Source organism: Musa acuminata, chromosome BXJ3-5 (genome assembly GCF_036884655.1).
Source record: "Musa acuminata AAA Group cultivar baxijiao chromosome BXJ3-5, Cavendish_Baxijiao_AAA, whole genome shotgun sequence".
Lineage (NCBI taxonomy): Eukaryota > Viridiplantae > Streptophyta > Magnoliopsida > Zingiberales > Musaceae > Musa > Musa acuminata.
In genome coordinates this window covers 28,271,287-28,298,231 of record NC_088353.1, presented here as the reverse complement: position 1 = coordinate 28,298,231, position 26,945 = coordinate 28,271,287, and the positions used below count along the sequence as shown (strand labels likewise).

The window sequence follows — 26,945 nt, the reverse complement described above, 5'->3', positions numbered from 1 at the left end:
CCCTTAGGACCCATAAAAGAGAGAACGGGTTAGAGAAAACGTCTCATTCGGGATCCACAAGCAAACATCTCCGAAAACACTTCATAGACAATGCAAATTACAAACAGACTTTACAAGCTCTGAACAGTTGCACAACAAAGGGTAAAATGGTCCATTACAGATCGAAAATCTCTCACACGTGTCCTCATGACACAACCTTTAATTACAAGCCTAAAGCGGCCACCAACCTAACTAAAATGGGACTATTAAGCCTTCGGCCATCCCTCTACATGGTGTACAAAGCATAAACATACCAAAAGACACGGACATACATAAGCATTACATCAAACATCCTGTTTAGAAGTTTGTCCGTGACATTCTCCCCCACTTATTCCTTCGACGTCCTCGTCGAAGCCTTTGTCGACACTGCAACTCCTCGCCTTTGCTGAGTCTTCAATCTTCTGCTCCAGCTGCAATGCGCCTCTTGGCTCCCAGCTGCTCTCCACTGCTGTTTTTGAGTAGTCGAACCTTTAATCCGCTATGCTACTTCAACTCGCCAATGACTCTGACTCTAGTGTGGGGTTGGCTGAGTTGTGTTGATCCCTGTTGGTTCCTGCGGATCCTCCAGATGAAGGAAAAGACCATCCTTACTACGCCAGTCTCTCAAATGCCTCATGCTGCTTGAACTGGGTGGATGCTTGTTGGAGCTTTAACGAGCATCGTCTCGCAAACTTCTGAAGTTTTGGGTCCTTCCTCCACAAAATTTGTTCATTGACTCTTCTTTCACTTAGTTATCACATCCAAGTAGGTTCGCATCACTTCCGCTTTCGATTGGCATTTCGTTGGGAAATGAAGCGAACAATCTACTCTTAGTAACACTGATCACCGTTGGTGAGGATTTGACAACTATTGTCTTCCATTATCTTCGAAGGGTCTTTGAACTTGTGCAGAGCTCCTCTACTGGATAGATAAGAGAATTGGGGTACTCGGTTTCGCCCATTCTCTTAAGGGTTGAGAAGGCAAATGTTACTTGACTTTGCCCGCCTCCTCGAGGTTGTACTCCATGCATCAAGCTGGTTACTGGCCTTCGCCGGCTCTTTGCTCACACTTCTGAAGCACTTGAAGTGTTTGCACTCCTTGCGTTGAGTAAGTTACTGTGATTCACCTTCTCAATGCCATCGAACTTTTAGAATGCAGGAATTTTTCACCCTAACTTGGAGTAATTCTCTCATAGGTTTGGTCGCCTCTGGGATTGTACCGTCTTCTCCATCAACCCTGTCGCCTACTCCACTGAGTAGCAAAGGTACAATACCGTGTACTGCCTGCTTCGTTCCTTGGTCATGCACTCTTGCCTGACCCGAAGTCCTTTACTTTCGGTTATCATGATGAGAAGTTCGTTGACACCGGTCTTACGAAGTTCCTTGGCCTCTGCCCTTCAGCCTTGTCTCGGTACTTTGAGTTTGCCTCTGTATGCTCCACCTCCTCGACCCCTTTCACGACCAAGCGCTCTCTCTCCCTCCATGAGAGCAAGGGATCAATGACTTTCACGGAAGTCCCGCCTCTGCGGTACCATGGCGCTGCCATGCCCATGGCCTTACTATTCGTCGCCTCGTATCTGCATCCCTTTTCTTCACGGTCAGTAGATATGTCTCCGTGGCACTCCTCTGAGTCCACCTTCATTCTAACTGATGCTTGATTTTGGGTAGCTAAGTCCCTCTGGACTCGTCGTCGCTTCCTCGCCCCTTTTGACCCCTGCTTCAACACCTCTGTGTTCTCCAAGCAGCTCCCTTTTGGTCGATGGAAAGACAGACTGCAACTCCCATGCATGGCCTCTGCCATCGCATTATAGGGTTTGCACCGATTCTGTTCTCCTTAGCTTCCTTGGTAGCAACGTTTGCTTACTCGACCTTGTCCTCTGACTTGTCGGGCTCCCTTAAGCGAATATGAGCTCTGGAGCAGTCCAACTCTCCAACTGCTTCGATCATACCTCTGTTTGATCAAGTCCCTCCCATGGGACTCACTGGTACTTGCATTCGAACTTTTCCCTTGGTGGAACCCAGACCCTATATGCTGATGACCAAGGTTTTCATCCGATGCAAAATTCGATGCACGCACGGAAGACCCGCCTTTGCAGTACCATGGCCTTCACTCCTTGAATCCATAGCCCTTCTTACCGTTATGTTGTTCACCGAAGTGGAGCTTCCAATAGCTCCCGATCATACCTCCGTATAATCTAGTCCCTCGCGGGACTATGTCGTGTGTAGTGCATTGCCACGAACTGTTCCACCACGATCTGCTGCACCATGTCGCCTCCTGGTGACATCTCTATTGCATTCTGATCCTTGTGGGATGAACTCGAATTGTGAACCCTTCATGTGTGGCCTCTGCCGATACATCGCAGGGTCTCTTCCACCTTCGATTTTGTTCGCTCCTTTGGCAATCGACCTTCATCCACCCACTCTTGGGTCACACCTAGATGAAGCATCACTCTAGGACAGTCCGTCGCCTAGTAGCTCCCGAAGTCCCCCGACTTCGCTGCAATTAGTGCCCCATTGTCTGGATCCTGGGCCTCTGCCCCTACCAGCACAATCTCTGCTGCGCACCGCTTCCTGCCTAGCAACTTGATTTGCAACGCTGTGACATATTCTTCAAGAGTACCCGCCTCTGCGTCCTCTTGCCCCATGCTAAGGCCTTCTGAACCCAACTTTGCCTCCTCAAATTGAGTCGCCTTAGTTCCTCCATCAAATGCTTTTCCGAGATAAGGTGCATGTGCCCAGAAGCTCCCTTCGTCTTTGGCACCATACAAGATGAGTCCGCTCCGTCAGAATGAAGGACCCATGGAACAACATGATCCTACTCTTACCTCTGCAAGAGTTCATGTCCTTGACCTCTATCTAAGGAAAGCACTGTGCCTCTGCTCCATGTTCCAGCTTCTATGCTGGCTCCCTTCATGCGGCTTGGGTACTTCGCCAAGTGACACCCAAGTTGCTCCGCTCCTTGTTTTTGCATTGAGTCGATGGTGGCCCTCGCGCCTACCATTCCACGGGTCAGCCCTCCCTTGAGTCCGATCTCCATATCGACTCCAAGTGTGCCTTCATTTGAGTTGCTTTGGGTCGCTCCCCCACTTGATCTCGCAATGCATCCACCAATGCATTCTCTTGAGCGAGATCATGCGACGACTCCTCGCCGCTTGCTCAGTCCATTGAGCTTCGTGGAATTGTTGTTTGTTGAGGTACTCCTCAACATGTGAGGTCCGTCCCACATGATTCTCCCTCTGGAGAGCCAGGACTTATCCCTCCTGGATAACTGTCCCGTTGGAGCAACATCTCTCTTCGTTTTGGAGACCACCATTCCCTTGGACTACTCCGATCTGTTGAACAAACTATGCATTGTTCTGCCTCCTGTAAACTCACTTGCTAGATTGCGACTCCACGTCAATACAGCCCCCGCTGTGTTAGGATCAAGAGCACTAAGAGGGGGGGGGGGGGTGAATTAGTGCAGCGGAAAACCTTCTATGATAAAAACTACGTTCGTTCGTTAAAAGTGATTTCGATAAGAAAGCCGATTCGTAAATCACTTTAACTTTTGTTTAAGCGAGATGCAGCAAAGATATAAATGCAGTTTGTAGTTATGATTCAAATCCGATAGTAGGCGCAAACTGAAATATGATATTCGTACGAAGAAACTGATTTACGTCTAAATGATGATTTGTAAATCACTTGATTAGGCGAGATGCAGTTTAAGCAAGGATATAAAGGCAGTTTGCAGTTATGATAGAAATCAAAACGTAAACGCAAACTGAAATATGATATCGTACGAAAAAACAGATTTACGTCTAAACGCTGATTCGGAAAGTGCAAAGCTTGAAACCCGATCGTATATGCGCAGAAAGCAGTAAGCTTTTGAGGAGGTTTGCAGTAAAGATAATATGCTCAAAGTAAATGCAAACCGAGATTTAGAGTGGTTCGGTCAATCTTGACCTACTCCACTTTTGGCTTCCTCCACCGACGAGGTCACCGACGTCACTAGAGGCCTTCCTTTAATAGGCGAAGGGCAACCACCCTTTTACAGTTTCACTCCTTTTGACGGGCTTAGGAGACAACCCTTACAGAATTTTCTCTCCTTTCTTTACAACTCAGAACTTGGAAGAAAAGAGGGAGAAGAACTTTTGGCCTTTACAACAATTTTGAGCTCTAAAAATCACAGAACAAGATCAAGATTTCGGTGTAAGTTCATGCTCTTTCAGTGCTGAATGGGTGGGGTATTTATAGGCCCCAACCCAGTTCAAATTTGGAGCTCAAAACTGTCAATTCCCGGAATTCCGGGATCAGGCGGTTGCACCTCCTGACTGAGGCGGTTGCACCGCCTGGCAGAGCTCGAAGACTGAGCCTCTGGGCGGTGCCACCTCTGTCAGGGGCGGTTGCACCTCCTGCCAAAGCTCGAAGACCGAGCTCAGGCGGTGCCACCGCCTGACTGAGGCGGTTGAACCTCCTGCCAGAGCTCGAAGACCGAGCTCAGGCGGTGCTACCTCCTGTCAGGGGAGGTTGCACCGCCCAGTCTCGCTCGGAGACTGAGCCCAAGCGGTGCCACCTCCTGGCTGGGGCGGTTGCACCGCCCAGTCTCGCTCGGAGACTTAGCCCAGGCGGTGCCACCTCCTGGCTTGGGCGGTTGCACCTCCCAACAGAAATCAGGGTCCGAATGGGTTGATCCATTCGGCCCAATTTGGGTTTTTCAGGGGCCCAATTGCCCCAAGATTAAGTTAATGGGATCACCTCCCATTTCCAACTTAATCATTGTGCTAACTACGATATTTCCTAAGACAATTACTGCAACTTGCTCCGGTGCGTCAATCGCTTCTTCCGGCGAGCTTCCGGCGAACTTCCGTCGATCATCCGATGAACCTTCGGTGATGCTCCTGCGGACTTCCGGCAAACTCCTGGACTTGCGACGATCCACTTGGCGAGTTCCGACGAGCTTCTTTGGCAAGCTCATGGACTTCTCGGATTTGTTCCCGCAGAACCTCCGACGACTGTCCGAACTTTCGTCGAACTCTCGAACTCCCAACGTGATCATTGTCTTGACTCCGGCGCAACTCCTGCTGCATGTCTTTCTTCCATCGTAGTTAATCCTACACACTTAAAACAAAACTTCGATCGAGACAATTAATCCTAAGCAATTAACCAAGTTGTTCGGCATGTTATTGGTCCCTCGACGCTTCGTCCGATTCTTCGGCGCATCGTCCTCTCCTACAGCCTATTGCCCAATCGGCCAGTTGACTCCGCAACTCCGATATCCTTGGCACAATACCTGCTCTTCTTGGCCCGATGCCCGAGTCCACGGCCCGAAGCCTTCTGTCGATACGTCGACCGATCCACCGACCCGATGTCCAATTTTCTGACATGTTCCTTTGACACAACATGATTTTCCTGCTTTAATTGTCTCATCCTGATCGAAGCATCCCGCGTCACTCAAAACGCAGATTAAATCATAAACACATATCAAGTAGTTTCATCATCAAAATACGAGATTCAACACGCTGCACCCCTCAAGGCCTAGCAACATGCTGAACTAGTTGCACCCTTCAGCTTCCTACGGACGTATCCTTCACATGCCGAAGAGAAAGTTTCAATGCTCCATGGCGTCGAGTTTCGGTCGCCTTGGGATGGCCGCGAACATTCTATCGTCCGTATACAAGCCCATGCATGAGTACCGAATTCTTTGAGTTAGCAATTCCTCTCACCTTTGTGAGCTTTTGCACAACTCTTTCGGTCGCTGAACAACTCATTCCACCTTGCATGGTCTCATCCTTTACCAAGCGCCTCGTTTGTCTTGAGCACCATCAAGTATAGTTGTCAACGTTGAGCCGTAGCTCAAACTCAGCCATCCCAACCTTTGTGCGCTCCGCATTCTTCCAAGCTTGCCTGTTCTCGTAGTGCCTCTTGCGCGAAGGGTTGGCCATTCCTCTGAATGCCAATGTCAGATGCCCGCTCCTCCAAGCGACTCCTCTTCCCTACATCTCCATGCCCGTTTTTCTCCAAACGGTCGTGCGTGTGCTGACTGCCCTCAACGCAGCCCCGCTAGGTCCCCCACGTTTGCATGCTAAGTGTTTCTATGAGTGCTTGTCCCGCTCTGATACCATCTGTCACGAACTTAGCTGGTTTTGCCTAAGTCGTGCGGCACCCTTGCGTGTCCGTCCGCAAAGGTCAGCCTCCCCGAAGCCTCCCATGTCCCTTAGGACCCACAAAAGAGAGAACGGGTTAGAGAAAACGCCTCATTCGGGATCCACAAGCAAACATCTCCGAAAACACTTCATAGACAATGCAAATTACAAACAGACTTTACAAGCTCTGAACAGTTGCACAACAAAGGGTAAAATGGTTTATTACAGACCGAAAATCTCTCACACATGTCCTCATGACACAACCTTTATTTACAAGCCTAAAGCGACCACCAACCTAACTAAAATGGGACTACTAAGCCTTCGGCCAGCCCTCTACATGGTGTACAAAGCATGAACATACCAAAAGACACGGACATACATAAGCATTACATCAAACATCCTGTTTAGAAGTTTGTCCGTGACAATTCCCTATGCTCCATTCAAATATATACCACATTCGTCATTGCCTCAAGAGCCTTCTTGTACACGTGGTTCATGATGATCAACCTACGACCATCACCACATTGATGCACCAATGATATATGTTATATCATTATATTATGTCATGATATCAATCTTAGGATTGGGTCCGATAAGGCGACAAATATATTTTTGGTGGTAGAACAAGTATATCCATCAATTGATTATTTAATTTATTTGAATTTTAAAGCTTAAGTTATATAAAAAATAATTTAATAAACGAGAGAACGATCCATAACGTACCACAAAGCTTACTCCTCAAAGCTCGAAAAAGATATGTGACACTATTCTTTCCAAATTTATATTATTTTTACAAAAAATATACTAAATTTATATTTATTTCTAACTTAAAAACTATAATCTAACTTTTTTTCTATTTTCAAGTATTTTTGGAGGTTTTTTTATGATTTTGGGCATATTGTTGGGATGCCCCAACATACTATTGGTCAAGGATTGAAATATCGTACCGTACTGGAGTTTCGACGTTTGCTCGGTACGATACGATACTGTATACTGAACGGTATACCGCTTGGTATATATATATATATATATATATATATATATATATATATATATATATATATATATTTCGGCGACTTCACCTCTCTCTTCTCTCAGGCGGGGCGACATTGCCTCGTTTATATATATATGTAAATTAATAAATATATATTTATATATAAAATATTATATATATATTTTATAAAAGGTGACGTCGCATCGCCTCGGCAACGTCGCCTTTTCTCCCATGCAGGGTGACGTTGTCGAGGCGACGCGACGTCGCCTCGTTTATATATATATATATATTCTTATAAAAGGCGACGTCGCATCGCTCGGCGACGTTGCTGAAAAAGGCGACGCGACGTCGCCTTTTATAAAAATATTTATAAATAAATAAATAAATAAATAAATTTCATTCCGTCCGGTAACGGGCGGTCTGTGTACTGGTCTGCTGACGGACCAGTATGTACCGCCTGTACCGAGCAATATTATTTGAAATTACATACCTTGCTATTGGTACACCTCGGTACGTACTGTACCGAGCAGGACTAGGTACACCGGTATAGATCGAAATTACAAACCTTACTTTTATAATTTTTTATATTGGGGGGGTGCCTTATTTTGCTCAAGCACCTAGCGCCTGAGGCTTTTTGGAGCCTTGGCACATTTTAGTGCCTAATGCCTTTGACAACACTACCACTCTTATATGTAACTAAGATTGTCAATTAAATGACATAATTGGATACCTTTTAGTGCCTAGTGCCTTTGACAACACTGCCACTCTTGTATGTAACGGAGATAATCAGTTAAATGATATACTTGGATATTTGTTCTCTTTATGTGCAATACATTTAATTTAGTTATATTTCATTCTTGCTCTCTTGTTTTCATGGAGTTACAACTTTCACTTAAAGAAGGGTAACTTCGATATGGCAGAATCAATCATCAGATTTATATTGGTTATCATTATAGTAAGGGACTGATTTTGCGTTAACAATAGGTAGACGCTTAGCCAAATATTTCATTGTGCTTTTCTTATCCTGAAGTCATTTTAAAGTTTGAGGAAGGTGCCACATAACCCTGCAAAAGGTTCCTCTGACTCTTAATATCGAGAACCTATTAAGCACTCTTAGCAGGACATTGGTTGCTGCTAATTTCTTTTTCTTTTGTTAGACATGAGCTCTACATCAAGCCAAACAGTTTGATCATGGAAAAGTGATGTGTAGCTATTTTTTTCTTCTGAGTAGTATGTCTGAAATTTTTACAAATAAAGTAAAAAATTAATGTTTTAGGCTCCTGTCACTTATTTTGTCCCTTTCTTTTTCTTCTGCTTGTTTTCTACATGTCCTCTCTAAATCTCACCAATATGTTTCTATTTCTCTCCTCAACTTGTCGCAAATGAGAAAATAGCTAGTTTGCTGGTCAATGTCTGTCCTGTCAGCTCCTAACTGATCAGAACTGATAGGTATCTTTTGCTTTTATGGGTCAGTCATTCCTAGTCCAACATTGTTGGCCCTGTTGCTTAAAGGTGACTGGAGAAGCCTTTGATCTAACCTGTCTTCTAGTTTCCACTTCTACAGGAGAATATATGGAAGTGCCAAATGTAGATCTGTTAGTAATTAACTCAAGATTTGGTTGATTATAGGGGGGGTTTCTGTCACAAAATCCTACTAATCAAGTATGGACAGTATTTGGCCCTGAAACATGATGACACTCCAAACAGTCAAGTAGCAAAACATCATGTGTTGCTCATTAGATTTGTTTTTTCCCTTCTTAATTTAATGGGTGCTTATACAAATATTAATTGTTAAATTGTCATCTTTCATTATTGACTAGAGTCAATTTATTTTCCTGCATTCTTGCTTTCTATATTTATATTTCATCACATGTGATTGTGTAAAGAAAATTTTAGAGTTGAACATGCATGCTTGTTTTTATTATGAAATATTAATAAAAAAATTAGTCTTCTTAAGTTATTGTACCCAAGTATGTTCTGTATTTGGTTCTAGCAAAAGCTGTGTTCATAATCATGATATTAGTTTCATCAGGGAACCTTTTTACAAATGTAGTGCATATGCATTTGTTCACATAAATATATGCTTTTCTTAATTAGACATTTAAATTGATTACTTTCCGGATCGATTAATTTATTGTTCTTCATCTACCATTAAGTTCAAGTTGATTGCCTTTAGTTTAGCCTAGTTTTTTGTTGTTTTCTTTATCATATTTATTTTGAAGCTACCATCCATGTATCTTTACTATGTCAGATTTTTATCTTATAAATGTTATAATTGCTGTCATTTACTAAATCATTTACATTGTTACAGGCTGAGCCCTATGATTCATTGAAAGATGTTGCATTGAAGATATTGCAAAATCAGGTAGCAACAGTACCAATTATTTCATCACGTGGGGAATCATTTCCACATTTGCTTTATCTTGCATCCCTTTCAGAAATAATGAAATGTAAGCTCTAATATTTGACTATTCTCAGTTAACCTTGCACCTATTTCTACAATTTTCTTGTTTATTTGGCTTAATGACAGTGAGATTGATGCATTTTCAGCAATTCTGGTTTTAAAATTTCAGGTATCTGCAGGCATTTTAGACATTCTTCTGTTTCATTGCCCATTTTGCAACAAGCAATATGCACTATTCCTGTGGGCACATGGATTCAACGAATCGGTGAATCAAATGGGAAGCACTTGGCAATGCTTAGACCAAATGAATCACTTAGCTCTGCCCTAGCACTGTTAGTGCAAGGTTTGACTGTTTACATTTTCAATCAATTTTTTTAGTATATGTATACACATAAAATGTTATCTTTGCATAGCATTATAAGATCTGCTGTGTTTCAGGTTTTATAATACATTCCAGAGGGGCCACTTTATGAGAATATGAGTTGAATCTTTTGAGGGCTATGCATGCAAATATGACCTATAAAGTTCTGTACTCACAGTGTGGATCTTCCGAGCAATATGTTTTCCCTGTTGGTTTGTTAAAATTTTGTCTTTTGATGAGTTGATGGCAAAGAATTAGATATAGATGAGGCTAACTTTTGCATTACTTGGGTTTTTAGCCCATGCATGTCAACTCTCCGTACATAGAAAACTATTCAGGTTATTTGCTGTTAAAGTTATCATCATATGTTGCATCTTTTTAAATGGTAAGTTTGTGTTACACTTCAAACTCAATTTTTTTTCATATTCCTAGTGTTGATTTGTGTATTCCTTGTTGAAAAGGAGTCACTAAATTCCTCATGTGGGGATAATTAATTAGAGTGAGATCCAGTTTGAACTTCTCAAATCCTATGTGACTTGGAGGACTTCATGTTTTCGTTGATTTGTAACCTTAATGTAATCCTCGAATCAATTTTGTTACTCTATGCTGCACATATATTGATTTCTCCTGCGATCTATAAATGCATGGTCCTTTCACAATTCATTTTTTGGTTTACCCTTTTTATCTATTATTACAGAATATGTTTTTCTTATTTCACTCATTATTCTATATGTAGCTCAAGTTAGTTCAATACCAATAATTGATGATCATGACTGTTTGCTGGATGCATACTCCAGAAGGTATTACATCTTTGCTATTGAAGTTGGAAATTTTCATTTAAAATATTATTTTTAGTAACTTGTGCTATTTGATTGAGCACAGGTGGAGCATTGCGGTTACTTTATTCTATTTTAAGATTTTGTTCTTCTTTTATTCTGACTGCAGTGACATTACATCTTTGGCTAAAGACAATGCTTATGCACGAATTCACCTGGATGACATGAGAATTTACCAGGTAAAAGCTGGAACCTCTTCACTTTAACTTGCTTTTATTTTGAAATTGTTGCATCATGAATGTTTCTGGCTTTTCATGTAGAGTGGATTTTGTCTTTGTAGCATTTTATTACTTGGTGGATCATGATGTAATTAGTGGTTTTTTTTTTTTTTTTCATTAAGAACTTATTCTTGTTTGCTTTGTCATCTAAATTTTGTTGTCACTCTATTTTATTTTTATACACTAGTGTGGGTTATGATATAATAAAGTTTTGTTATGCTCCAAACAACCTTACTTTGTAATAACTAATATGGAGGAGGTTACCAGAGTTGCATAAAATGATCATCCTTGATTATGAATATTAACCAACTTAGTTCATATGTAGGTCCTTCTTAATCTTCTTTTGTGATGTAGCTGTTTTTCCCAAAGATTCAAATTTCGTACCGTACCGGTGTACCGAGCTTTGCTTGGTATAGTACAATACGACGTACTGAGCGGTACACCTAATTTAGGTGTAAAATCATCCGAAAATATCTGAAAAATATACATTTAGTATAGGTTTAGCAAAATCAATGTAAATTAGGTAAAAATATTATCATATATCTTTTTCGGGCTTTGAGGAATAGCCTTGTGCAAGGTTCGCAATTTCGGTCCGTTACGGATCGTCGTTCTGTAAATATCGAAATATCTAAAAAAATCATTTGAATTGTTAGATTATCTTGTTACAATATAAATTTTAAGATTCAAATGAATTAAATAATCACATATGTAGATATACTTGATTGTTGATTCTACCACCAAAACGAATAACGGGCCTCCATGGGTGATGGATCGAGGTCCTCGATCCTATGTATCTGCACATTAATATGATATGTTTGTTGGACCCAATCTTGAAATTGATCCCACGACATAGTGTATTGATACATCGTTTGCCATCGGTGCATCAATGTGGTGATGATCATAGGTTGATCGTCATGAATCACATGTGTCTGAGGTGGCTCCTGATACATGTATTGGTGAATGTCAGAGCTTCTATTTTCGCTACTGATATGTTGCTCCGTATCATACTGTTGCTCGGAGAAGTATAACCAACTATCATCGTACTATTGTTGGCCATAAGATTCTCCATAATACGATGGCTGTGAATACGATGAGCTTCGTTCTGTGTCTACATTGTGTAGGTTCTGTCGCATTTGCTCAAATTCATCCACTGCCTTCCTCTTTCTCTTCTCCTTTCACACATAAACTTGACCAGTATCTTGTCGAGTTCCATGATGTAATTCTTGGGTGGCATTTGTAAAACATTGCTCCTCAGTCCATGCACCATCCTCAAGTTGTGTAGACGAGACCAATGATTGCCTAGCGTCGCCGCCATCATCCGTCGAGGCACTGCTGTCCGTGTTGCTGTCATATCTCTAGACCGAGCGAGTTGCTGAATGTGATTGTGAAGGTGTCTCATCGCCCGACTCGATTCTTTCTAATGATGCGGCTAATGCTACTACCTTCCCCTTTGCTTTTGCCTTTGCATGCTGGGCGAACGATTGTGACAGTTGGGTGTTTGTAGTTCCTCGAGCAGTTTGACTTGATGTTGTTTGACTCTTTCCGCTATGTTGTGACCGAGAGAGATTTTTCACCTACTAGGATTGTGCTTTCTCTTCTTTTATTGCCTCGGTGATAAAACGTGAAGGACATTGAGGATCTCCCACCTCATCAAGTAGAGGATCCTCTTGGTTCTTTGCCGCTTCAATCCACTCTAACATCGGCTCTGAATCTTCATTGTAGAATTGGAGGTCGATAGGATCAATCTCTGGTTCCTCTGGCTCCTTATCTAGCTCGGCACACCATAACCTTTACAGCATGTTATAATGGACTTATACGAGTTTCTCTAATCGTCTATACGAGAGTCTATTGCCTACTTTTGTGTGAATCAATGCGAACATTGGCCAATTATGTTCGCAACCACTAGATGTTATCGTCTGTGAAAGTACACGAACAATAATCTTCCTTAAATGTGGTGCATCCCCACCAAATTATAGCCACCACTCGACTGCAAAAAGATATAAATAAGACTTTATTAGCATAACAAATAATTAACATCAAATATAATTGATAATCAATATGTGTAACTTTTTCTCATTAGGATTCATAGTGTAACGATACGATACAACTACAACGTCGGAGAATGAACCAACTGTTTCTCGAAATAAATGACCCTCTGTAAGAGCATCGGCTGCATCAGTAGTGTTTAGCAAGAGTCGATATATAACATTTCGTAGTATCGTTAGTAAATTATTTTACGTTTCGAGAGCATACTAATATTGAATTGTCAGGTTTAGATAATATGCTGTGAGACATAATTTTGTTAGTATGATTTTTTATTGTACAAAAAAAATAAATTAAATTATTTTGAATAGGAATTTACCTGCATTATGGATATCTTGATCTATATGAACTTCAGTCTGATGATCAATGATTCGTACGTATTGGTTGGCCTTAAAATCATGTTTGAATGCTTTCGTGATCTCCTCTCTTGCTGAAATCAGCATATATTTAAGATACGACAATTGTGGATGCTTGTCCATATCGACCTTACGAAAAACAACATAAAGTGATTCCACACCTTTTATGATTTCAACCGTAGTCTCCCAAAATCTAGAGGAAAGAATGGTCTTTTTTATCTTCTTTCTATCGCTCGATCTAGAATATCTGGAATGTGAGGTGACGATTGCTTTCAAGTCATGCTTCTTTTGCTGTAATGACCTTAATGCAATGAAATTGATGTCAAATTGAGTGACTCCAGTTGGAGTATCTCATCGTTTACATACTTTTGCATTAAAGAGTGGACCTAATGATGATTATATATAAATTTTATAATTGACTGTGCTCGAACTGCACACTTTTTCACTGTGTCCAGCTCACCAATATCCTTCAACATTAGATCCATGCAATGAGCTGCATATGGAGTCCAAAACAATGTTTTTCTTTTTTCCATCAATTGCAAACCGGTCTTCTTGAAATTCGCTCTATTGTCGATCACTATTTGGACAATATACTGCGGTCCGATCTCCTCTACTATGGTGTCCATCAAGCTCTCAATATAGTCTGCATCTTGGATCTTGTCAAAAGCATTAACCGACTTATGAAACAATATCCTTTTGTTGCAATAAACAAGAAAGTTGATGATACTTATTCGTCTAACTGTCACACATCATCAATCTGTGTCACCCTATATTCGTCCCATTGCCTCTTGAAGGATTTGATCCAATCTTTCAGTTCTACCACCTCTTTATCTAAGTACACATTGTGAATTTCTTCTAGTGTTGGAGGTTGGATCCCCGTGCTAGACTTTTGAATAGAGGAGACCATGCTTTGATAATATGGACCCTAGGCTATGTTGGTTGGAATCTTGTGGAAGTTGAACCATTTTGAAATTGCTTTCCTAATATCCCGTTACTTTTTTTTTGTATATGCATCGTCAATCCATGTTTGTTTCGCTGTTTGTGGGGGATAGGCTTGCGGATCAATATCAATAATATCTAGTGCGAATCTCCTGCCAAGACCTCTCATAACTGAGGAGTAGTTGGTTGCCTCATGCTAGCCGACCTCTGGATTTTATTATCACCGCCATGCTCCAATTGTGAGTCAGGTCGTCGATGCCTTATTGCTTCATCGACGATATACTAATGCACCAATCGTCATACTGTGAGATCCGGGTCGACTTTATCGTCGCGACCCTCATACTGATCATAAACTGGTTAGTACATAGCCTTACAGTATTCTTTCTCAACTCTTGTCTTCTTTTTTAATGTATCTTCTTTTGCTTGTTGTAGCTTGTGTTAAAATAATTTACGGATCTCCGTCGGAACCTTCTTGCATTTTGCAACATCAGGATACCCGCTGGCCAAATGCATCTTCACCTGAGTTATTCCTCCACCTTTGCCAATGTAGTCACAATAAATACATTGCTAATGATGACGGTTCCCATCCATCTTTCGGGTATGAACTTATGTATCATCATGTGGCTGTTCCTTTGGAACCATGATTCTACCAAATTTAAATCAAATAAGCTATAAACATGTTGAATTAACCTAATATCGATTAAAAACCACTAATCCCAACATTAAATAATTTTATTAAAACATAACTAATCCTATTTTACCATCATAAATATGTGAAACACATAAAAAAAACATTAAATACGTAAGTTTGATCCAATATAGATCAAATAATGATGAAATCATCATTAAATACACTAATCATACGATTAACAGTTAATTACTCATCAATTATTTCTATTTCAACACTATAGACATATCAAACACCCTAATCGGTATTAAAGATATTAAATTGACTTAAAATCGATCAAATTTCGATTAAATCATCATTAAAATCAGTAATCGCAGCATTAAATAACTTTAATAAAACCTAATTAAACCGATTTTACCATCATAAATATGTGAAATATATAAAAGAAACATTAAATATATAATTTTGATCCAATATACATCAAACTATGATGAAATCATCATTAAATACACTAATCACATGATTAACATAGTTAATTACTCATTAATTACTCCTCTTTCAACGTTATAAACATGTCAAATACCCTAATAGGTATTAAAAACAAGGATTGAAATTTTGTACCGTATCGAAATTTCGACTTATTTGGTATGGTACAGTACTATATACTAAGTGGTGTATTTCGATATATCGCTTGGTATATATATATATATATATATATATATATATATATATATATATATATATATATATAGGTAAATCACTCGATTTACCTCTATACGGGGCGATGTCGCAGATAAAAAAAAAAAATAGTGACATTGCCTCCCTTCTCGGGCGATGTCGTAGATTAAAAAAAAAAAATTGTGACGTTGTAGATAAAAAAAAAAATTTGCAGGCGATATCGCCTGAGAAGAGAAGAAAAAAAAAAAATCTTTGCCTCTCTCTACCTCGTGATGCCGATGCCTCTTCTCCCACGCACAGATGAGAAGTCGCCGACAAACGAGGAGGAGAGCGGTGATATCCAGGTTCTCCTTTTTTTTCCTATTTCTTTCTTCCCCTTCTCCCTCTTCTTTCTTCTCCCTCGATCACCGTCGACGATAACGCCTCAATCGACGATGATAACGCCTCAATCGATGGTACCGCTCGGTAGTGGGCGGTTTGTGTACCAGTATGCTGACGGACCGGTATGTACCGCCCCGTATGGGCACTCTCATTCGGTATTGACCAAAAATCGATCAAATTCGATTAAATCATCATTAAAATCAGCAATCGCAACATTAAATAACTTTAATAAAACCTAATTAAACCTATTTTACCATCATAAATATATAAAACATATAAAAGAAACATTAAATACATAATTTTGATCCAATATACATCAAATTATGATGAAATCATCATTAAATACATTAATCACATGATTTAATGATGATGAAATCATCGTTAAATACATAAATATATAAATCATCATTAAATCCCATTAATTACTTCTTTTTTGATAATATAAACATGTCAAACACCTTAATAGATATTAAAGACATTGAATTGATCCAAAATTGATTAAATTTCGATTAAATCATAATTAAAATCACTAATCGTAGTATTAAATAACTTTAATAAAACCTAATTAAACCTATTTTACCATCATAAATATCTTTCAATATTTAATATGCATGAAATATAAACATTTGACCTATTAAGTATCTAATTTCGAATTAATCAATATTAAACACATTAATCGTAATATTAAAGATCTTAATTACTCTTTAATTAAAGAAAGAGAATACATAACTCTTGATTAAAAAGTTCTTCCTTTGAATCCTCCAAAATCAGCCTTAATTCAATTCACAAATCGTTGCTTTATAGGGTTTAGGAGAGTGCAAATATAAGAATAAGAAAGAGAATGTGAGAAAAAATGAGTTTGATATAGTTTAAGAGAGTACGAGAGTAAAATAGAGTAAAATAGGAGGGAGGATGAGTTTAAAAACCGGTGAGAAAGGGCTCCAATGGTCAATTTGACCGTTGAAACACTATTACAGGTAAGTAATGATCGATTTTAATCGTTATTGGCTTGTAACGGTTGAAATTTTGATCGTTACTAATTGAATCGAGCTGTCACGAACGGTCGTTGCGCACTCGCAACAACTCCGTTCAACGAACCGTTCGTCGCTCTAATCTACATGTACAGCTGCTTGGCAGCATGTTTTGAGTTGGTTTTAAGTCCTTTTGCTTGTAAAAATGTAAGCTCGAACAAGTTGCAGCGCTACAGTGCGATCGCTCACCGAACCGAGCAAAACAACCCTAAAACAACTCCGTTTTCGCGTGTCACGGGCTAATTTCTGCAGCCCACTGCTGCACGCGAAACGTCAGCCATCTCAGCACCCTGGAACCCATTGGGTGGCACAGGGTCGGATGAGGCTTCGGTATAGTGTCGGGCGTTGAATAACCTTTCGCAAGTTCGCACGTTACCTTGACGGGAACTTGTTGTCGCGCCCGGCACCCGTTGAGTAGCTGTTTGTGGACTTGCAGCTATTCGTTCAACCCTCTAAAGTCCTTGTTTTCCTCCTCTCCCTCTTTTCTCTTGTGCACGCAAGGTGCTCGCTGAATTGCTTGTAAAGCTTCCCTTTTTCGCGAGACGTCGGGACTTATCCATTGCTCATTCTTCAAACTAATCAACTTTCTCTTTTACAGGTCCTTCGGGACCTGCAAGAGGTTGCAAGTGGGTTGATCTTTGCGGACGCAAATCGCAAGGGCGAAGCGCGACTTAGGCAACGCAAGCTAAGTTCGCGTCTTGGCCACAAGGGTGCCTCACGCCTTAGGCAATTCCAGCTAAGGCCATGACATTGTGGTATCAGAGCGGGCAAGCACTACGAGCGAGATGCGAAGGAACTTCTCAACTTCGCTACTTCGCCATGGCAAAGCATCGTAGCGAATCAAGCAAGACAGGGCAAGCCGGACCCTTGCCCCAAGCAGCCCAGGTGAGCTACAAGTGCACACTTGCTCTCATGCTGTTGGAGCCACTCATGAGGAGCACGACAGCGAACATGATGATCGAGAAGTTGGCTACTCTCCGCGAGCGGAGGAGGCGCAATCTGGAGCGCCTACCGGGAAAAAGAGTTACAAGGAGAGACTCACAACGGTGGAAACCCGCTTGGATGTTCTTGAAGCGAGCTTGGAGGAACTCTACCATGGCCAACGAAGGCTTGTTGGGGTAGAGAGCTCGCAAGAAGAAGCAGAGTCTTGGATCGACAAGGTCGAGGCCCTAGTCGACCGACTGTCACATGACACCAAAGACTCCGTGCAACACCTGCAGGAAGTTGTGGCGGAACTCACTTCGAGGGTGACCATGCTCACGAGAGCACTAAATGCGGGAGGAAGCAACACCCGCGTTGCGTAGCCACAGAACTTGAGGGCACCTAAGCCTCATGGTTATAGAGGGGCCAGAGATGCCAAAGAGCTCGAGAATTTCCTGTTCGACATGGAATAATACTTTCGAGTTACGAGGCCTGATTTTGAAGAAACTAAAGTTTCTATAGCAACAATGTATCTGAACAGAGATGCAAAACTTTGGTGACGAACCCGTTGGGAGGAGATACAACAAGGTCGGTGTCGAGTTGACACATGGGAGGACCTGAAGCGGGAGTTGAGAACTCAGTTCCTACCGGAGAACACAGAGTTCGTTGTAAGAAGCTGTGACAACTCCGCCAAAATACTTCTATCCGAGACTACGTGAAGCAATTTTCTGCGCTAATGCTGGACATCCAAGACATGTCCGAGAAGGATAAGCTGTTCAGCTTCCTTGATGGTTTGAAGCCATGGGCTCAATAAGAACTACATCGAAGGAATGTCACCGATGTGATCGGGGCAATTGCGGTCGCAGAAAGGCTCACCGACTTTGTTTCCTCTGAAGATCTAGGAAGAAGGAAACAACCTTTAAGCAATCGCCCTCCAAAATATTCTCGAGGGAAGAGCTCGGGGGCGAACAAAAGAAGAGGAGTTCCCACAAAGGGCCAAGCCCGAAAGGCAAGGCCTCGAAACTTGGTGGATGCTTCTTGTGCGGAGGGCCGCACATGGTGAGGGAGTGCCCACAAAAACAGGCACTCAATGCTTTAACAACTTCCATCTATCCCCCGAAATCGGACTAGGGCAAGGCTGTCGCTCTTAGTTCGAGTAGTTTTGAATCCAGCAGCAACGGTGAGGAGTCGCAAGGACCCCGGATGGGACCGATGCGTTTATTGAACGCCATGCGGGGTCAAGTGGGGGAGAACACGAAGATAAGGCTATAAAAACCAGGAAGTGGTGAGCTGATGTACGTAGACATTAAGCTCAATGGCCAAACGACCCGTGCCATGGTGGACACGAGCGCTACCCACAATTTTATTGTCGATCAAGAAGCAAAGCGACTTGGGCTGATCTTAGAGAAGAGCCCGAGTTGAATGAAGGCGGTGAACTCTGAGGCCAGGCGAATCTCCGAGTTGGCAAAGGGAGTTCCCATCAAGATCGGAACATGGAGCGGGAGCACAAACATGATGGCGGTGCCACTAGATGACTTCCGAGTGATTCTTGGAATGGAATTTATGCACGCGGCGAAGTTGGTGGCCAATGCCGTTTCTTAACTCCCTATGTGTGATGGGAGGAGATGACCCTTGTGTGGTTCCCGTCTCTCGGAGAGGAACCAGGAAACCCCAACACATATCGGCATTACAACTGAAGAAAGGGGTACGAAAAGACGAACTAACATTCGTGGCTGCTATGAAGCTAGAGCCACTCGACGAGAAGGCCACTCATGAACCTGCTGTGGTGGCGAACATCCTGAAGGAGTTCACGGATGTTATGCCGCCCGAGTTGCCGAAGACTTTGCCGCCACACAGAGGCGTGGATCATCACATCGAGCTGGAGCCAGGAGTGAAGCCTCTAGCGAGACCACCCTACTGCATGCCCCCGCTAAAGTTTGCAGAACTCAGAAAGCAGTTGGGTGAACTGCTAAGCGGTGGTCTCATCCGCAGCTCTAAAGCACCATTCGGAGCTCCCGTTCTCTTCCAGAAGAAACAAGATGGGAGCTTTCGACTATGCGTCGATTACCGAGCCCTCAACAAAGTGACGGTGAAGAACTAGTATCCCATCCCGCTCATCGCGGACTTGTTCGACCAGTTGGGCAAAGCCAAGTATTTCTCAAAACTCGACCTTCGGTCGGGGTATTGGCAGGTGCGTATTGCTGAAGGCGACGAAGCGAAGACTACCTGTGTGAACAGGTATGGAGCGTTTGAGTTCTTGGTGATGCCTTTTGGCTTAACCAACGCTCCGGCCACGTTCTGCACCCTCATGAACCAGCTATTCAAGGAATATTTAGATAAGTTCGTGGTCGTCTGCTTAGACGATATCGTCGTCTACAGTCAAACGCTCGAGGAGCATGTCAAGCACCTTCGGACAATTTTCAAGGTTCTCAGGGAGAACACTTTGTTCGTAAAGAGGGAGAAATGCTACTTTGCCCAAACGGAGATCTTATTCTTAGGGCATCGAATCGGTGATGGCTCCATTCGGATGGACAAATCGAAGGTGCAAGCGGTTGCAAAATGGCGAACTCCAAAGAAGGTGCTAGAGTTGAGATCCTTCCTTGGCTTCATCAACTACTATCGATGCTTCATAGCGGGGTATTCGAAGCGTGCAACTCCACTGACGGAGTTGCTGAAGAAGGAGCAGCCTTGGAGGTGGTCTGATAAATGTGAAATTGTATTCCAAGATCTGAAGGCTACTGAGTTGGAAGAACCAGTGCTCAAATTGCCAGACTATGGGGAGCCCTTCGAAGTCCATACAGATGCTTCAGACTTCGTTATTGGGGGAGTACTCATGCAGGAGGGTCATCCGGTGGCCTATGAGAGCCGCAAACTCAACGAGACCGAGCGGCGATATCCGGTGCATGAGAAGGAGATGACAGCGGTGATCCGCTTTCTACGAGTTTGATGACACTACCTTCTTGGATCGCGATTTGTACTAAGGACAGACAACATTGCTTTGAGCTATTTCCAAACTTAGAAGAAACTCTCCCCAAAGCAGGCACGATGGCAGGACTTCCTGGCTGAGTTTGATATGGCAATGGAGTATAAGCCCGGAAAGGCGAATGTCGTGGTCGATGCATTGAGTCGGAAAGTGGAGCGTGTGAATGTCGTACAATTGGAGGGCAAAGGCCAAGCAAGTCAATTGCACTCCACTTCCTTTCCAGGATCAAGGATGGACTGCACAGTGATCTCCAGGCAGAAGTCCTGATACAGCTCATTAAAGAAGGCAAGGCACGACGGTTTTGGGTCCAGGAGGGACTCGTTTACACCAAAGGGAATAGAGTCTATGTTCCTCGAGTGGACAATCTGAGATGTGAACTATTAAGAGAGTGTCACGATTCCCTTTGGGCTGGACACCCAGGCATTCATAGGACCTTGGCTCTCGTGGAGAGGGCCTTCTATTGGTCGAATATGGGGACTGACGTGGAGGAATATGCTCGAACGTGTCTCATTTGCCAACAAGACAAGGTGGAGCAACGGAAACTGGTGGGACTTTTGGAGTCGTTGCCCATACTAAAAAGGTCGTGGGAGAGCATTTCCTTGGACTTCATATTAAGCTTGCCCGTAGTATGGAGACTCGGATCGATACTCGTGGTGGTCGATCGATTTTCTAAGTATGCAACTTTCATTGCTGCTCCTCTACACTGTTCAGCAGAAGAGGCAGCCAAGCTGATGATGAAGGATGTGGTGAAGTATTGGGGAGTCCCGCACAATATCATCAGTGATCGAGATGCTCGGTTCTTGGGACGATTCTAGACCGAGCTATTCAAATTGTTGGGGTCGAAGTTATACTTCTCCACAAGCCTTCACCCCCAAACGGATGGCCAGACTGAAAGGATAAACTCGCTCCTAGAGCAATATCTTCAGCACTAAGTGAGTGCCAACCAACGAGGTTGGGTGAACTTGTTGGACATTGCCTAATTCTCCTACAACTTGCAGCGGAGCTCTGCGTCCAACAAGAGCCCCTTCGAGATCATTACAGGGCAACAACCGTCAACTCCTCATACCATGGTAATTGGGTATACTGGGAGTAGTCCATCAGCATACCACTTTGTAAGGGAGTGGCACCGAAATGCAGATATTGCGCGGGCTTACTTGGAGAAGGCGGTAAAAAGAATGAAGAAGTGGGCAGACTTGGGAAGGCGACCGCAAGAGTTCAAGATCGGCGATTTGGTGTTGGTCAAGCTCCAACCAGCATCACTCCAATTCTTTAGGAATAAAGTACATAAAGGATTGGTGCGCAAGTATGAAGGGCCCTTCCCAATTATCAGCAGGGTGGGCAACGTCTCCTACAAGTTGCAGCTGCCGGCGTGGTTCAAAATTCACAATGTTCTTCACGCCAGCAACTTGAAAGCCTACCACTCGGATCCGTAAGATACTTCCCGAAGTGTTCCAACTCGGCTACCCCCCACCATAGCCTCCTACGAGAAGCGAGTTGAAACTATTTTAGCGGACCGCTAGATAAAGCTACCCACTGGAGCTGAGCAAACCGAGTACTTGGTGAAGTGGCGAAAGCTTCCCCGAATTGAAGCCAGTTGGGAGCCTGAAGACGCCCTACGACATGAAGAAGCAATCATCAACAACTAGTTAACAAGCGTCGACGAGGGCGTCGATAGTTTGAGTAGGGGAGAATGTCACGAACAATCGTCGCGCACCCGCAACAACTACGTTCAACGAACCGTTCGTCGTTCTAATCTACATGTACAGCTGTTTGGTAGCATGTTTTGGCTTGGTTTTAAGTCATTTTGCTTGTAAAAATGTATGTTCGAACAAGTTGCAATACTACAGTGCGACCGCTAACCGAACCGAGCAAAACAGCCCCAAAACAGCTCCGTTTTTGTGTGCCACGGGCTGATTTCTGCAGCCCGCTATTGCACGCGAAACGTCGGCCATCTCAGCACCCTGGAACCCCCCAGGTGGCACAGGGCTGGATGGGGCTTCGGTATAGTGTCGGGCGTTGAACAACCTTTTGTAAGTTCGCACGTTACCTTGACGGGAACTTGTTATCGCTCCCGGCACCCGGTGAGCAGCTATTTGTGGACTTGCAGCTATTTGTTCAACCCTCTAAAATCCTTGTTTTCCTCCTCTCCCTCTTTTCTCTTGTGCACGCAAGGTGCTCGTTGAATTGCTTGTAAAGCTTCCCCTTTTCGCGAGACGTCGGGACTTGTCTGTCGCTCGATCTTTGAACTAATCAACATTCTCTTTTACAGGTCCTTCGGGACTTGCGAGAGGTTACAAGTGGGCTGATCTTTGCGGACGCAAATCGCAAGGGCGAAGCGCGACTTAGGCAACACAAGCTAAGTTTGCGTCTTTGCCGCAAGGGTGCCTCGCGACTTAGGCAACACAAGCTAAGTTCGCGTCTTGGCCGCAAGGGTGCCTCACGCCTTAGGCAATTCCAGCTAAGGCCGTGATAGAGCGGTAACGGTCAAAAATTTGACTGTTACTACTCGATACAGCTACGTATCATCCGATACGGGGCTATATCAAGTGTTCCGCCTAGTAGCGAGCAGTCCACATACCGGTCTGTTGGCGGACCGGTACATATTGCCTGGTACGGGCGGTACGAATCAAATCCTTGGTTTTTTCTATCCTAATCTCCCTTATTTAAATTCCATCCTTACTAGGACATTAAATATGGCCTAGTGTCCTTTGTGGTCCCATTGGTAGTAAATCTGTATGATCTGTATACTTCAAGTTAACCAAGGGTAACAGTTCCTTAGATTGCAAATATGGTGCATTACTCAAGTTGACGAATTTGTAAGGATGCTCTGATTTTTTTTTTTCTTTTGCATGACCTACACGACTAATGAGTGACTAAGATGGGGTGGTACTGCTAATGTGGTCCAAAAGACACAAGTCATCTCATTGTTGGCTAATTTGTTCAACTATGCAGATTCTTCATTTTCTTTAGTGAGGCTTGAGGTATCATGTTACTACATATTTTACCACTTAGTTCAAATCACTAGTCCATTATTTATTCTTTTCTGAATGGCCATTGATCTGTCATGTTCTATCATGTTACTGCACGTGACAGGACCTCATCCATTGCTGAGTTCTTTATGATCTGCTGGTCCAAACTTATACTCTTTGTTCAATAATTATGATAATAGAAAACAGTGCTGTGATTGTCAGCTTGAGTTGGTAAAATCGTAGCTATTGGCTCTTCAATAGGTTAATCAGGTTAGCCAGCATATCATTTCTACCAAATAGCTGGTGAACAAAAGAAATTACATCTGACATATATCAACTGTTAGATTATCTCAGGTATGTCTCAAACAACACAAAAGGGATTGCCTAATAAGTGCTGCTGTTAATACTTAGATAATGACTTAAGTTGCCATTGGCGGATGTGATATGCATCAGGGGGGCTGTTCCTTTCCTCTGTTTCTGCTTAAACTGTTCTATCATTGTCTTGCTTTGTGGATGAGTTCCTATGTCCTTAAACATATTTCTTTTTGTTTTCTTTTCCATCAGTTCTTCCCTTTCTTTTGCTCTTTAAAATTAGTACCATATGATATGTCAATTTCTTCTCTTATTAGCAAATTGTGTCTGCCTTTTTCTTTTGCTAGGAGGTCAATAGAAAATGTGTGTATAACAGAAAACTGTTGGATCACAATGTTTGTGAGGTCAACCAATTAGAGGCCAAACCAAAGTGATATTTTGGGTGGTGGGCTCGACCTTAGCTTCTCTTGTACCCCCATTGTTTACCATTTTGTGTCCATATTCTAAAATGGCTTCTTTCCCATTGGTAAAAAAGGCTACCTTTTTTTTTAAGATGACGGCAAAGCAATAGTGATAGTAGAGGAGAAGCAACGACAGCAAGGTGGTGGCATCTTACATGATGGCGAAGTAGCAGTGGTAGTAGAGGCAAAGCGGTGACCATGAGGCGGCGATACCTTGCACGATGTGTTCGCAAGCCCTAATCTTTTTTTTTTATGCTGATTTGGACATAGGCCCCACCATTTCTTTGAATATTTTATTAATTTAACTGGACTATCTAGTACAAGGTTGTCCATGTATCGATCCCTTGTTGAACCGGTATGTATTGCCCATACTGAGCGATATACTGCAGCACGGCAAACCCTGATCAACGTTACCTTTTGTTTTCTCTTTTTCTATCCATTGTTTCTAGCATTTTTTCCTATCAGTCTAGGAGATCAATTCTTATAAAATGGAACTCGACTGTGGGTTTCTCTTGTCTTAGTAACAAGTAACAACTCCACAATCTGTTTTCTGAGGCTTAAAAAAATCTCTGTAAATCTAATATGTTAATTCAGTTTGGTAAACTTTTAGAAATGAGTAGTCTAGAATTACAAGTTATGAATCTAACTTGTCACACAAAAGGACATATGATATATTTACTTCAACACTTTACCAACTCTAAGATGTTGGTAGCTCTAGTTATCAAAGATTACTTCAACACTTATGCCTAGTTTCTTTAATTATGTTTTATTACAAATAACAACTGCCTGGCCTTCCCTTTTCTGGATCTGAAGTGCTACAGTTGACCCCTTTATTTGTAGTCTAGAGTCTCTACAATATAGCATCTATCTGGTCTCACTTGATTGTTTAGTAAGAACATAAAAGATGAATTAATATATTGCTCCTGAACGCCTAGGTCTATGGCAATCTATTTTCCTTTCTGTCATCCTCCTATCTTCATTTTGTATCTCAAATATCTCTTAACTTGTTGAGAAGGCAATCATCTTATTGCTTCATGGGTGGAAGTTATAGAAGTTTGATGGATCATCGGAGTCCATAAATACCATAGCTTCAGGTCATGGCTTCCATAATTAGTTTCGTTTGGTTCGTATGGGATATTTGGAATTAGTCACATCCAATTCCGTTTCCCAGTTCTTTTGTTCTTCCTTTCTATAAATATCAATTTCAGTCCATGTGAATATGTTATGCTATTGCCATGTTGTTAAATTGAACTATCATGTTATGCGCTTAGAGTAGGTTAGAGTTAGTGGATAAATTATGAAAATTTTGTTTAGTCATCTAGGACTTATGGTTTTTTACGGTCTTAATGGCGGTAAAAAATCCATGTAACCAGCCTCAAATAATTGGAATATATGATTTTGTTATTGTTATTGTTGTTGTCGTTGTTCAGTCACTTAGGCCTCTACTCAATTCACTTTGATGTATACATTCAAAGGTAATCGTTTTTTTGTCTTTAATTTCAGGCTTTGCAACTCAGACAAGAGTCAAATTCTCATTATGGATTCTACAAAGGGCAGAGATGCCAAATGTGCCTTCATTCAGATTCTCTACAGAAAGTAATGGAGCAATTGGCTAATCCTGGTATTGAACCACATAAAAAGTTAAAAACATCACTTTCCCTATTGAATATTATGCTTTGAGTTTTACCTAATGAAATTTTTTAGGGGTTCGACGCCTTTTTGTTGTCGAAGCTGGAAGCAACCGTGTGGAAGGCATCATTTCATTGAGTGATGTATTCAGGTTCTTCTTCAGCTTGGCTTAAGTGTCACGAAGCAATCGATCATTCAACTTTCTGTCAATGTGTTCAAACCACTACCTTCAGAAAGGCAAATGAAATTATTTTTGTTCAAATGGTTTTTCTATTTTAATTTCGAATGTGTCAGCTAACTTGGTTAAAACTTCGATAGTTTATCGAAAAGTCATGGGCTCGAATCTGATCTTTATCATTTATCCTTTGAAAAAAAAAAAATCAATGGGCTATAATGGTTCAGAGTCGTGTCTTTAAGAAAGGTCATGACAAGATCTCTAAATTAGAGGGAAAGGTTTTGAACTCAGTTAGGAAAATTATTCTCTATTTAGTAGTCTAGTGCTAATGACTTGGGTAGAGTACTACCCTATAGTGATCATTAAGCTGATGGGTCAGCATTATGATGGAAAGATAGTTATATACTTGATAAGCTGTATTCAACAACTTAATCCTGTGTTGGAACATACCAGTGAAGAAAAAGGATTGTTTACAATGTTCCGTGGT

General features: G+C 42.1%; 1 protein-coding gene across 1 annotated transcript in view; it reads left to right on the top strand.

The window, feature by feature from the left end:
• Positions 1 to 26,704, top strand: part of LOC135638968 (sucrose nonfermenting 4-like protein) — a 57,057-nt gene extending 30,353 nt beyond the window's left edge. Inside the window, exons 9-14 of the mRNA XM_065152603.1 lie at positions 9,445 to 9,583; positions 9,707 to 9,880; positions 10,635 to 10,698; positions 10,844 to 10,913; positions 26,158 to 26,275; positions 26,359 to 26,704. Coding sequence (XP_065008675.1) covers positions 9,445 to 9,583; positions 9,707 to 9,880; positions 10,635 to 10,698; positions 10,844 to 10,913; positions 26,158 to 26,275; positions 26,359 to 26,456 — 663 coding nt within the window. The 3' untranslated portion in view covers positions 26,457 to 26,704. The remainder of the gene's footprint in view (positions 1 to 9,444; positions 9,584 to 9,706; positions 9,881 to 10,634; positions 10,699 to 10,843; positions 10,914 to 26,157; positions 26,276 to 26,358) is intronic.
• The last annotated feature ends 241 nt before the right edge of the window (positions 26,705 to 26,945 follow it).